At 34.9% G+C, this 13,939-nt stretch overlaps 1 protein-coding gene across 1 annotated transcript; it reads left to right on the forward strand.

Annotated features, from left to right (window-relative positions):
- The first annotated feature begins 3,173 nt into the window (after positions 1-3,173).
- Positions 3,174-12,342, forward strand: LOC136041703 (zinc finger protein 664-like). The gene is made up of 3 exons (XM_065726436.1): positions 3,174-3,345; positions 4,018-4,188; positions 9,411-12,342. Exons 1-3 carry the CDS (start codon positions 3,276-3,278, stop codon positions 10,238-10,240), a joined length of 1,071 nt encoding a protein of 356 aa, XP_065582508.1. The 5' UTR covers positions 3,174-3,275; the 3' UTR covers positions 10,241-12,342.
- The last annotated feature ends 1,597 nt before the right edge of the window (positions 12,343-13,939 follow it).

The raw sequence follows: 13,939 nt of genomic DNA on the forward strand, positions 1-13,939 counted from the left end.
GAAATTTGATGTTTGGAAGGATATCATGTCTCAGAGCTCTTATTTTAATAATAAGAGCTCAACTATCCCGATTATAATCCGACCAGATCCGGTGACATTGGGGGGAGTTGGAGGGGGGAACCTAAAATCTTGGAAAACACTTAAAGTAGAGGGATTGGGATGAAACTTGGTGGGAAAAATAAGCAAAAGTCCTTGATACGTAATTGCTGAACTGGAACGGATCTGCTCTATTTGGGAGAGTTGGGGGGGGGGGGGGGGTTAATTCTGAAAATTAGAGAAAATGAGGTATTTTTTATTTACAAAGAAGTGATTGGATATTAATGAAATTTCATATTTAGAAGGACCTCGTAACTCAAATCTCTTACTTTAAATCCTGACCAGATTCAGAGTCATTAAGGGGAGGGGGAGTTGGGGAACTAGAAATCTTGGAAAACACTTAAAAGTGGAGATATCAGGATGAAACTTGGTGGGAAGAATAAAAACAAGTCCAAGATACATGACTAACATAACCTGAACAGATCCGCTCTGGATTTGGTGATATGGGGGGGGGGTTGGATGGGGGGGAAACCTAAATTTTGGAAAGCGCTTAGAGTGGAGAGATCAGGATGAAACTTGGTGGGAAAAATAAGCAGAAGTCCTAGATACGTGATTGACATAACCGGAACGAATCTGCTCTATTTGGGGGAGTTGGGGGGAGGTTAATTCTTAAAAACTAGAAAAAATGAGGTATTTTTAACTTACGAAGGAGTGATCGTATCTTAATGAAATTTCATATTTAGAGGGACCTCGTAACTCAGATCTCCCATTTTAAATATCAACTGGATCCTGCGTCATTGGGGGGTTGGGGGGATCTTGGAAAACACTTAAAACAGAGAGATTAGGATGAAACTTAGTGAGAGGAATAAAAACATGTCCAAGATACGTGACTGACATAATCCGACTGAATCCGCCCTCTTTGGTGGAGTTGGGGGGGGGTAGTTCGGAGAAATTAGAAAAAATGAGGTATTTGTAACTTATGAACAGGTCATCAGATCTTAATGAAATTTAATATTTAGAAGGATCTAGTGCTTTAGAGCTCGTATTTTAAATCCCGACCAGATCCAGTGAGTTTGGGGGGGGGGCTGGAGGGGGAAACCAGAAATCTGGTTTCTGGGGACATAAGGGGTTGGAGGGGGGGAAAATAGAGATCTCGAAAACGCTAAGAGTGGAGAGATCAGGATGAAACTTAATGAGAAGAATAAGCGCAAGTTATGGATATGTGATTGACATAATTTGAACGGATCTGTTACTTTTGAGGAGCTGGGGGGTGTTGATTCGGAAAAATTAAAAAAAATAAAGAACTTTTAACTTAAGAACGGGTGACCGAATCTTAATAAAATTTGATAATTAGAAAGAACTCATGTCTCAGAGCTCTTATTTCAAATCTCGACCAGATCTGTTGACATTGGGGGAGTTGGAGGGGGAAACCGGAAATCTTGGAAAACGCCTAGAGTAGAGAAATTGGGATGAGACCTGGTGTTAGAACAAGCAAATGTCGTAGATACGTGATTGACATATCCGTACTGGATCCACTCTCTTTGGGGGAGTTAGGGGGTGAGTTTCAGGTCTTTGGTGAGTTTGGTGCTTCTGGACGTGCTAGGACGATGGAAATTGGTACGTGTCCGAGAGCTGCACAAATTGACGTGATAAAGTCGTTTTCCCCGATTAGACCATCTGGCGGGCTGAAGGGAGAGGAAAATGTAGAAAAATGAGGTATTTATAACTTACGAGTGGGTGATCGGACATCCGGCCTCGTCACAAGTGCCATATGAGCTCTTAGTTTTTGTATGATTTTTAGCATCCTCTTCTTAAAACAAGAGCCAAGAGCTTATATGGCGCTTGGGACAAGGTGAGAAGTACCAAGAGCTTATATGGCATGAGCTCTATCAAACTTCTAAGAGTCAAAACATTGATTTAAAAGGAAAAACAAGAGGCTTAATGCCAGTCGGGATTTAAAATAATAGCTATAAGATGAGGTCCTTCTAAATATCAAAATTCATTAAGATCCAATAAATCATTCGTAAGTTAAAGATACATCCCTTTTTCTAATTTTTCTGAATTACCAACACCTCCCACACCCACCCAACTCCCCCAAAGAGAGCTTATCCGTTCCGGTTATGTCAATCATGTATCTTGGACTTGTTTTTATTCTTCCCACCAAGTTTCATCCTGATCTCTCCGCTTTAATTGTTTTCCAAGATTTCCGGTTCCTCCCCCCTTAGTGACTCCGGATCCGGCCGGGATTTAAAGTAAGAGATCTGATTTACGAAGTCCTTCTTAATATGAAATTTCATTAGGATCCAATCACTCCTTTGTAAGTTAAAAATATCTCATTTTTTCTAATTTTTCCCAAATTACCTGAAATAACCCCCCTCCCAACTCTCCCAAAGAGAGTGAATCCGTTCCGTTTATATTAATCACGTATGTAGGACTTCTGCTTAATCTTCCCACCAAGTGTCATTCCAATCTCTCCACTCTAAATGTTTTCCACGATTTTCAATTTCCCCCTCCAACTACCACCAGTGTTACCGGATCCGGTAGGGATTTAAAATAAGAGCTTGGAAGCACAAGATCCTTCTACATATTAAATAAAAAAACAAGTTTTTTGAAATGAAAGTAAGGAGCGACATTAAAACTTAAAACGAACAGAAATTACTCCGTATATGAAAGGGGCTTTTCCTCCTCGACACCCCGCTCTTTACGTTAAAGTTTTTTATTGTTTTAAAAAGTAGAGTTGCGAGAAAGAATCAAACTTTAGCGCAAGGAGCGGGGTGTTGAGGAGGAAAAGCCCCTTTCATATACGGAGTAATTTCTGTTCGTTTTAAGTTTTAATGTCGCTCCTTACTTTCATTTCAAAAAACTTGTTTTTTATTTTTTTATTTATTGTTACACCTGTCAAATTTCATTGTCCTAGCTTATCTAGAAGTGCCCGAACTAGCAAAACCACGACTGATAGACAGACAGAAATTGCAATTGCTATATGTCACTTGGTAAATATGAAGTGCCATAAAAACTAATTACGTGTCTGTTGCTCTGACTACTGAATGATCATAACCTGTGCTTTCAATTATATTAAAATAAAAATTGGTTTTGCAGTGTTTAAAAGTTAATATAGCTTTGGTATTTTCAGGGACCTTTGCCTCTAGTCTTCTGACTAAAATCTGAGTGCCATAACCAAGTGTTGATGATAGTAGTTTACTTCTCATATTTGTATTGACTCCAATCCAAGGGATTTTATGGACTTGCCTCAAATTTCGAATATGGCTGAGCTTATCACAACATCTGAGGGGTCTTTTATTAAAAAAGGTAAGTTATATTAAATTAAATTTAATAAGTAATAAAGTTAGTTATATTAAGTTAAATTCTCTGTTACAGATTAAAAGAAAAGATGCTTTGCTCTAGAAATTTTGGGCCAGCGAGATTTTTTGAATTAATAACATAATGAATTTGGTTGGGGATATCAAGTTAGAAGACATATAAGAGAGGGATGAAGTTATTTGAATTCAGGGTTCACTTCCAGAGCCCAATTTTGTTTTTACGTTTTCGGAATTAATCCACTGTATGCCGGAAACTTTAATTGATTGGTATTTTGCTGACATTTAGTTGTCTCAAAAATTTTCTTTGTTTTTTTGACTAAAAATGTAAATTTTTTGCAAAATTCAATCATTCAGTTATTTTCAATATATTACCACTAGTTTATCCTTATCCAGGACTTTTTGTTTTAATAGATTTCCATTAATTTTGCTGAATCTTTCATTTTTTCTTTGTCTTTTTAAAAAGCAGATTTAAAAACGATTGGTGAAAGCACCTGCATATATTTCTGATTTTTATGTATTTCTATATATTCAATGTATATGTAACATTCAATATAGATGTATATTTTAATTTTTAACATAACTAAAAGCAAAAGCAGTTCGACTTGTTTAGTAAGCTTTATCCCTCGTGTTTTCTGTGTCCTTAATTAAAATTTTGTTTTAGAAGCTGATGATTCTTCACCATGTAACAGCAATCCGCCCTTTCACATTCCAAACGATTTTTTGTCTGCAAAACTTGAAGATGTTCCTTTGCTTACTTTACCCAATATTTCAGGACAATGTAAATTTGAATATGATGCCCAGGGATCAGGACACTTATGTTCTGAAAATGAAGGTACGTATCAAGCATTTGATTCTTGTAAAATGAAATATATCAGATAATGTTTCATGGGACAAAAATAGGGCAGGGAGACTGGCAATTGAGCTGGAATCTGTTTTGGCTCGTTTCAACATACAGGTATTTGCCAAACCCTTTTTGCTGTCTGACATGAACATTTTCAAATTTTCACTTGAATTGGTTTGGCAAATATTGTTATATATCTATTTATGAATTAATATATAAATATGTCTATTATTTTGATTTCATTTTGAATTTGAAAGAAGTAGAAAATTAGCAGTTATGAACTGATCTGCCTACCGGAAATCTTTACTGTTGAATATTAATTTACTAAAAAAAAGTTGTTTCAAACCAAATACTGGGTGCATATTGTGTTGATGAAGTAAAGAGCTTTTTGTTTGTTAGTTGAATGATTTGTTTCAAATACACAGCTACAACAACATATCAAGTCATGTTGGACCTTAAAAATAAAGAAGAAAGTTGTACTCAGGTATTAAAATCTAGGAGCCTTCAGGTGGTATATACCTCAATATGCCCCTCCCCAATTTTATATATATAACTGTTGGAATATTTGGGCTATGAGGGCTACCAACTAATTTGACGAAAAGGCTCATATATTGAAAGCTCAGGAAAATGATGGATTTGTTTTAATGGTTTGTCCCTCAGAAGTAGCAGCTACAAAACAATGAAATATAATATCATTCTTGAAAAAAGTTCACTTTACAACCCACCCCGCCAAATAGTCAAATATTTAGCTCAACTCATATATTTTCCCTGAATTTTTCTTCAAATTGACTTAACAGCAAACAGGCAATATTTTCTGAATCAAGCTACCATAAAGCGGCATTAACCTCTCTTTGATTTAGAATATCCGATTTTGGGTATATATTTAACTGTTATGTAGGGTCTGACTGTAAATTATAATGATTGCTTCTAGGAATGATGCAAATAAAAAGTGTTATGATTTTTTAGTGTTTCCTTGAGTCTGTACCTGGTTTAATAAGAAAACATGCTGGGGAAGGGTAAAGTGTATTGCAACTAGGGCCCGACTGATATATCAAACGACCAATATATTGGGCCAATATGAGGGTTAGTGTCATTAACCCTCGTTGGAAAAAAAAGTGGTTATCGGCCTATATTTTTGTTTTATGTGCTACTTATCCAGGAGAGGGTACCAGATTGCCTGAGGTAACTTTTACTTGTCCAGTCTTTGGTGGTGGAGCCACCCGCTAATTCTGGCCATAGTGGAAAGAGCGGCAGAAGTGAGTCAAATGAAGTCAATGTATATTTGTTGTCAATACACACTTGGTGCAGCAACGTTCGAAACGTATGGTGACTTCAAGAATATCTTCTACCAAAACCACTAAAAAGAATACAATAAACCATGTATTTCTGTTTAATGAATGTGTACTTGCGTGGGTGAAAGATCCAAGACACCGGCGCGTGTCAACACCTTGGAAAATCAATGTATTTACCTTATAAAATTTAGCTTAAGTGTCCGCATTTGTCAGCATACTGGACGATTTTGTCGACCCATTCTTTAAATCCCTCCTCCAAACTTAAAACTCTAGTTGCATCCCTGTATGCAGTGTGCCTATACATGAATTTGTTAGTAAGAGACAATATGATATGAATATAAATTTTCACATTAATATGTCAATGATTAAAATTGTCCCGCTATTCACATTTGGGTTTTGAATAATTAACAGTAAATATCTTACGCTTTGGTGCTGGGGGGGGGTCGTCCTCTGAGCATATTTTACTGTTAAATAACACACTAAAACTTCCGATTTTCGATCGAACGGCCCCCTTCAGAAGTTTGTACGACCACCCATTCTATATGAAGTGCCTCTGGGGAAAAACAACAACTTTGAAGCCTTGTGGCATTCACTATAGGCAACGCTATCCTATCCTTTACAGACGCTAACAACAATATGTTCCTTAATCAAATTTAATTTTTTGCAAAGCTCTTTGTCATCTTTTGTAATTTTGCATGCGAGGCTGGTACTTAAAGTGATACAACCACTCCTGGCGTGGAAATGATGTAAGTTGTGATCTTGAAGTTTTTCATAAATATGACGCTACTTATGTGAATTTTTCTCCAAAATTAAAGCTCTAAATGAATTAGCCATAATCGTCTGTGTCATCATGAGGTGTCAAATTAGCAATTTCCACTGAATTAAGAAATTTCGGTAACACAATTCGGACTTCCTGTTTTGCATGTAAGATTGATACTAAAAGCGATACTACCACTCTGTGGGTAGAAACGATGTAAGCTATGCTCTTGAAATGTGCACATAAATATATCGCTACTAATAGGATTTTTTTTTCCAAAATTAAGACTCTAAATGAATTAAGCATAATCATCGCGATATTTCTTAGTCTTAAGTTATGAGTTGTCAAATAGTCATTTTAATTCAATTAAGACATTTTGGTGACATTACAATTCCTTCTTTCTGTTAATCCTTCAGAGAGTCATGCATTTTATATGATTTGTATTCTCCTGGGATTAGCTGTGATTTACACTGTTGCTTTTCTTTAAAGCACAGACTTTGTTTACAATTTGATGGGATCGTTGCAGTCACTTGTCTTTTAACCGTAGATTTTTTTTGGTAATTTTCGTTCATCATTTCCTCAGATTTTTTTCCCAGTCCTTTTGCTTTAACAGTTTAGATCCATTCATCGTCTTACATAATTTCTTAAGACGTCATCGTCTTAAGATTAATCGTCTTACATAATTTCTTAAGACGTCATAGATGTAAAAAAAAAACACGTCATCTCTAGTTTCTAACCACAGATTGCTGTTCAAAATTTTCTTTTGTAATGCAGTTTGATTCTTGTTTCCGTTTGTTTCATGCCTTTTGCTTTAGTCGTTCTGATTCTAAACTTTCGCTTTCTTTCTTATAACATATATTTGTGCTTCATTTTTAGTTAGCAATCTTTTAAACTTTTCTTTCCATGCGTATGTCATATTTGAAAATGCGGGCCGAGGGACAAAAATTTCTCCTCATTGTTCAAATGACGTGTTATTTTCAATCATTGTCAGCTAAATCATGTCATGTTGTTCGTACTCTGTTTAAGCAAATGGACCTTAAATTCTGACTTGAATTACTTAAATTACGACTATATTACTGTTTTCTTTGTGTTTTGGTTAGTGTTCACCTGCTTTCTACGTCTTTTGGGGCTGGATGTGGTTTTACCAGCTTCTGCTTCAGACTTGCCAGCCAATAAAATTAAATTCCGTGTGAAGTCTTTATTTATGTTTTGTTCTTTATTGGAACCTATTCCCTTGGTATGTCTTTTGTCATTATAAAAACATAACGCCAAACCTTTGTTGTTGCTTTTTTAACAGAGGCTGATGCAGTATTAAGTTTTACTCCTTTTTCTTTGATTGGATCTTTAACTTTTGTCTCGGCTTGACTTTTGTCGTTATGAAATACATACCGCCCGACCATTGTTTTTTAACAAAGGCATGGTAAGCATTGATGACACCATCCATTTCAAAATTCTAAATCCAATCATCATCGCTATCATTTTGAAATGCGATATTTCGTTCTTCTTTTTGTCTCACTTCATGGTCCAGATTGTTACTTTCACCCAATGTGAATTTACATTGTTTGGGCCTTTTGTTTTGTTTTGTCTTCTAACCGCCCATTTTTTCTTTTTTATTTTCATTGTTAATTCGTTCTAATACTCTCTGTCGCTTATGTTCCAACCCCATTTTTATTTACTTCATTTTGGGTTTTGATGACTTCTGAAAATTAGTCAATGCCCTTTGCTTTAGCTACCCATATTGGTCTTCTCTTATTTGATAGTCCAGGTTGTTGAACTCCCACCATTGTGGATTTAAGTTGTTCGAGTCGTTCTCTTGGACTTAGCAAGTTCAATAGTTCAGATGGTCCCTATGAATCATTATTTGTAGCAATTATAAAACTTTTCTATGGTTTGTGTCTAGGCATAATTTATCCTACTCAAATAACTGCTTACTTTCAAAAATAGACCAATAGATCTCCTTAGAAGACAATCGGCTTTAAATTATTGCAGTACTGATGTATATAAGTAGGCTATGACGTCACTCACGCGACATTTTTTCCCAAAAGTAAGACTTAGGGAGTTATCTTTAACTGTTTTCCTATGTAGATAATTTTTTCTGGTCAGAAAATACCTTTGGTGCCAATTAAAAAAAAAAAAAAATAGGGGGATATGTATATACATATAGCCTATATAAAATATATTATTTGTTCCTCGTGTTTCAAATGGTAGAACAAAAAAGACCAAGATTCACTGAAGGGGTATTTTACATATTTAAGAGTTAAAAAAAGTAGGAAAAAAAAACCGTAGGAATTCCGTGTAGAAATTAATTTAAACGTATATTCACAAATAAATCTTAAAAATAATCCTAAAACAACTATTTGGATCTTTAGAAGCTTTTCTGTGTTTTACTCTTAAATTTGTTTTGTTAGAACCTTCTCTTGAAAAGACAAATCAATCTGTCATCATATGAGCATCTCATCTTTCTTGATAGCGATAGTGATTTTCTATAGTGTTGTTTGCTCTAAAATTCTATTTTCAAACTCAAACAGTAAACTGCCATCAATTAACCATCTGACCTTTTTTGTTAGTTATTATCTTGGTGAAGTCGCTCACCCTGCTCTCCTGGTAGCAGTCCTTCATAGTCTTTAAGTCTTGGTGAAATTTGTCACCTTGCTCATTACTAATGGTGACTACGGTCTCTGATAAATAGTTCAAATGGCTATATAATAATGCACTTGATTACTCATGTTACAACCTTGGTTTTTGAAACGGATAAGCATATTGTTTGCCAAGGTGACATTATATTCAGCTTGGCTGTTTGACTTCAACAAATGATGTACAGTATTTCCCCTCTTCCTCGTTCCGTTAAGAAAAATCCTAATAGTTATTGTAATACTGCTTCTCCTCCACTTATGGTTGGATTTACCCTAGGGTGTATATTTTGGTCGTCTAAGGTTTGTTTTTACTCTTTAATTACATTAGAATATCGAATTTTAAAAGCTAATTGAAGCATCATCAAGAGCTAATTAAATATTAAGCATCGAATTCTAATTAATGTATAAATATCTGATTTATATCTAATTAATTAATATAAATTATCTAATTAAGCATCGAAAATAAAATTAGTTGTTAAAATCTATCTAAAGATATTCTGTTTTTTTTTTTAACTCAGTAGAATTTTTTAGGTCGCTTTTCACCACACGTGTCTGGACTATACGCACAGGGAAATACATCACTAGTTGTTTCAAAGAATCCATGTATAAGTGGTCTCTCAAATCCGTTTGCATTGGAATCTGAAGCAAAAGGCTTCGAAAATGATAAAGCATGTTTGAAAAGTCACCTGCATAGTAAAAAGTTCAGAAAATTTGAAGGGCATCAAAGATCACATAAAGGAGAAAAGAGGTATAAATGTGAGGTATGTGACAAGATCTTTTCTCAAAAAGCATATTTGAATTCGCATCAAATAGTGCATACGGGTGAGAAACCGTATAATTGTCATATATGTGACAAAACGTTTTCTCATTCGCAAGTTTTAAAGACGCACCAGAGAGTGCATACAGGGGAAAAGCCTTTTAAATGCGGTGTATGTGACAAAACCTTTTCTCAAGCAGCAAGTTTGAATGCGCATCATAGACTGCACTCCAGTGAGAAAACGTTTAAATGTGATTTATGTGAGAAAACCTTTTCTGAAGCAGGAAATTTGAAGCAGCACCAAAGAGTGCATACGGGCGAGAAACCGTATAAGTGTGATGTGTGTGACAAGATCTTTTCTCAAGCAGGAAACTTAAAGCAGCACCAAAGAGTGCATACGGGTGAGAAACTATTTAAGTGTGATGTGTGTGACAAAACCTTTTCTAGATCATCAAGTTTGAAGCAGCACCAAAGAGTGCACACGGGTGAGAAACCGTTTAAATGTAATAAATGTGACAAGACTTTTTCTCGTCTGTATACTTTAAAGACGCACCAGAGAGTGCATACAGGTGAAAATCCTTTTAAATATGATGCATGTAACTAGAACTTTTCTCAAGCACCAAGTTTGAACGCGCATCTAGGACTGCACTCGGTGAGAAAATGTTTAAAGGTGATGCATAAGAGAAGGCCTTTTCTGAAGCAGCACCTCAAAGTTCATACAAGTGAAAAACCAATTCAATGTTCTTTAGATGAGAAGAGTTTTGAGCGAGTTTATATGCAAGATTTTTTTTTCAGGAAACGGACAATTAGTAGAGCACTAGAAATTCGTAAAAGTTGCAAACATGGGTGAATCATATGGTAAGAACGAAAATAAAATTGTAAAAATGATTGTAAAAAACTAGCCTTCTCTTTGAATACAGATCATAGACTGCACACAGGTGGGAAAGTTTTTAAATGTAATCTGTGCTAGAAAATTTTTTCTGATTTGAACAAATTTTAAGGCATCAAAAAGTGAATGCAGGAGTTTAGTAGGAGTGTGATAATATAAGCTGGATCCTCATTGGTTTGTTGTCATTATTCTCTCCAGTAATTATAAATACTTATCGTCGAATTAGATTCGAGGTAAGCTAGGACAGTGACATTTGGCAGGCGTATCAGGAACCAGGCCAGATTAAATTAAAAACTGTCTTTTCCCCGATTCGACCATCTGGAGGGGAGTAGGGGGACGGTTAAATCGGAAAAATTCGAAAAAATTAGGTGTTTTTATCTTATGAACGGTTGATCAGATCTTAATGAAATTTGATTTTTGGAAGGATATCGTGTCTCAGGGCACTTGTTTTAAATCCCGACCAGATCTGCTGACATTGGGGGGAGTTGGGGGGACCTAGAATCTTGGAAAACGCTTAGATTGGAGGGATCAGGATGAAACTTGGTGGGAAGAATAATCACAAGTCCAAGATACGTGAATGACATAGCTGGATCGGATTCGCTCTCTTTGGTGGAGTTAGGGGGGGGGGAGTAATTCGGAAAAAATAGAAAAAATGTGGTATTTGTAACTTACAAACGGGTGATCACATCTTAATGAAACTTGGTATTTAGAAGGATCTTGTGCTTTATAACTCTCATTTTAATCTCGACCAGATCCGGTGACATTGGGGGGAGTTGGAGGGGGAAACCGGAATTTATCGAGGCATCAACCCTGTTTGCTAGTGGACCACAATTTTTGTTTGAGATGGAGAGGGGCCTAAAAATGGGTGTGTGTCAATTTGCGTCACACACAGACCTTTACAATCCTTTGCAAAGATGAAAAAATAAGATGTTTGTTGCCCTAAAATGCCTGCTGAAGCTGCCCTGAATCGAGATTCAAAGTAGAGCCCTTGTTTTATTCAGTTTGGGTTGAGAGAGAGAGAGAAAGAAAGATGGGTTTATTAATATAAATGACAAAACAAAACAAGCAAATGGCCTGAAGCAAAGCTTGTTTGGGCTTACAACCCCAATACACATACTAATAAAAAGAATACGAAAAAGAAGAAAAAAAAGAAAAGAAAAGGAAAAGAAAAAAGAAAAGGAAAAGAAAAGAAAAGAAAAAAAAATCAATTACCCCGCATTTCAATCGAAACGGAATTACACTTCAAAAGAGACAAAACAAAAAGAAACTAAAACCACTTGACCAGTATCGCCAAAATCAAAACCAACATCTTGGCTCCACTTGAGGTCCACTCAACTATCAAAACCATAAATATTATAGCAAAATAGCTTTAATTCCCGCCGAAATTCAAGAAAACTATCCATGTTTCTCAAAAGGGTGATAGAGCTGAGGCTGAGGCTGATAGAGCCTCTATCAGCCTCAAGCCTGTTTCCTTACTTTTCTTTTGATTCCTCGGCACGCTTTCTTTTCTTACTTTCTCTATCAGCCTCAAGCCTGTTTCCTTGCTGTTCTTTTGATTCCTCGGCACGCTTTCTTTTCTTCCTTTCTCTATCAGCAGCAAGTTTTTTGGCATAGACTCTTTCAGCATCTTCCTCGGCTGTTGCCATTGTAAGTTGATCAGTCATTTTACAGTTAAACATTAATAGATTTCTACGTGAACGCATGTCTTAAATATCTTTAATGACGTCACCGTCATAACAAAAATGACGACAACTAACTTCATGACGTCAGTCAACACACAAACGTGACGTCACCCGACAGACAGATCCACACATCCACAGACAACTTATTTATATATATATATATATATATATATATATATATATATATATATATATGTATATATATATATATATATGTATATATATATATATATATATATATATATATATATATATATATATATATATATATATCTATATATATAAAAATAAGTTGTCTGTGTGTGGATCTGTGGATCAGGTGACGTCATGTTTGTTCGCATATGACGTCTGAATTATTTCACACTAATACAAAAGAAGAAAAAAGGTAAAAACTACAAAAAAAACTAAAAAGAAAAAAAACTAAAAAAGCTAAAAAACTAAAAAAAACTAAAAAAAGGTAAAAATCTAATAACTAAAAAAAAACTGAAAAAAATAAAAAAAGGCAAAAACTACAAAAAAAATAAAAACTAATAAAAAAACTAAAAAAGCTAAAAAACTAAAAAAACTAAAAAAAACTAAAAAAAGGTAAAAAACTAAAAAAACTAAAAAAGAAAAAAACTAAAAAAATATGAATAAATATATATAAAAATAAGTTGTTTGTGGGTTATGTCTGTCTGTCTGTCTGTCGAGTGACGTCGTGTTTGTCCGCATATGACGTCTGAATTATTTCACACTAATACAAAAGAAGAAAAAAAACTAAAAAAGGTAAAAACTACAAAAAAACTAAAAAGAAAAAAACTAAAAAAGCTAAAAAACTAAAAAAAACTAAAAAAAGGTAAAAAACTAAAAACTAAAAAAAACTGAAAAAACTAAAAAAAGGCAAAAACTAAAAAAACTAAAAACTAATAAAAAAAACTAAAAAGGCTAAAAAACTAAAAAAACTAAAAAAACTAAAAAAAGGTAAAAAACAAAAAAAACTAAAAACTAAAAAAGAAAAAACTAAAAAAAAGGAAAAAACTGAAAAATAAGAGAAAAAGAAAACTAAAAAAATATTAATAAATATAAAAAATATAAATATAAATATAATATAAATTAGCAATCAACAAAGCACCGAGACACAAATGACGACCGGGACACAGGGAGTATAAATGACGACCAGGACATAAGTAAAAAAAAACTAAAAAAATGGTAAAAACTACAAAAAAACTAATAAAAAAACTAAAAAATCTAAAAATCTAAATAAACTAAAAAAGAAAAAAAAAGAAAAAAGGAAAAAAACAAAACTAAAAAACGAATGTATATACAGACCGGGACACCGGGATACAAATGACGACCGGGACACAGGGAATATAAATGACGACCGGGACACAGGGACACAACTACAATGGGGACGTCGGGGGGCACAGGGGGATATAAATGACGACCGGGACACCGGGACACAAGGAATATAAATGACGCCCGGGACACTCAAAGAGAAATCACAGACTGGAACACCGGGACACAAATGACGACCGGGACACAGGGAATATAAATGACGACCGGGACACAGGGACATAACTACAAAGGGGACGCCGGGGTGCACAGGGGGATATATAAATGACGATGGCGACTCAGGGAATGGTCGATTAGCAATCACCATCAACAAAGCTCAAGGGCAATCATTAGAATCATGAGGTATAGATCTGAATACGGATTGTTTTCCCATGGACCATTATATGTTGCATGTTCAAGA

The sequence above is a fragment of the Artemia franciscana genome, unplaced genomic scaffold, assembly GCF_032884065.1.
Source record: "Artemia franciscana unplaced genomic scaffold, ASM3288406v1 PGA_scaffold_33, whole genome shotgun sequence".
Lineage (NCBI taxonomy): Eukaryota > Metazoa > Arthropoda > Branchiopoda > Anostraca > Artemiidae > Artemia > Artemia franciscana.

Coding starts and splice junctions, on each gene's coding strand:
- LOC136041703 (XM_065726436.1), top strand. CDS start 3,276: ATGGACTTGCCTCAAATTTCGAATATGGCTGAGCTTATCACAACATCT. Junction 3,346..4,017: donor GGGGTCTTTTATTAAAAAAG/GTAAGTTATATT, acceptor ATTTTGTTTTAG/AAGCTGATGATTCTTCACCA. Junction 4,189..9,410: donor CTTATGTTCTGAAAATGAAG/GTACGTATCAAG, acceptor AGAATTTTTTAG/GTCGCTTTTCACCACACGTG.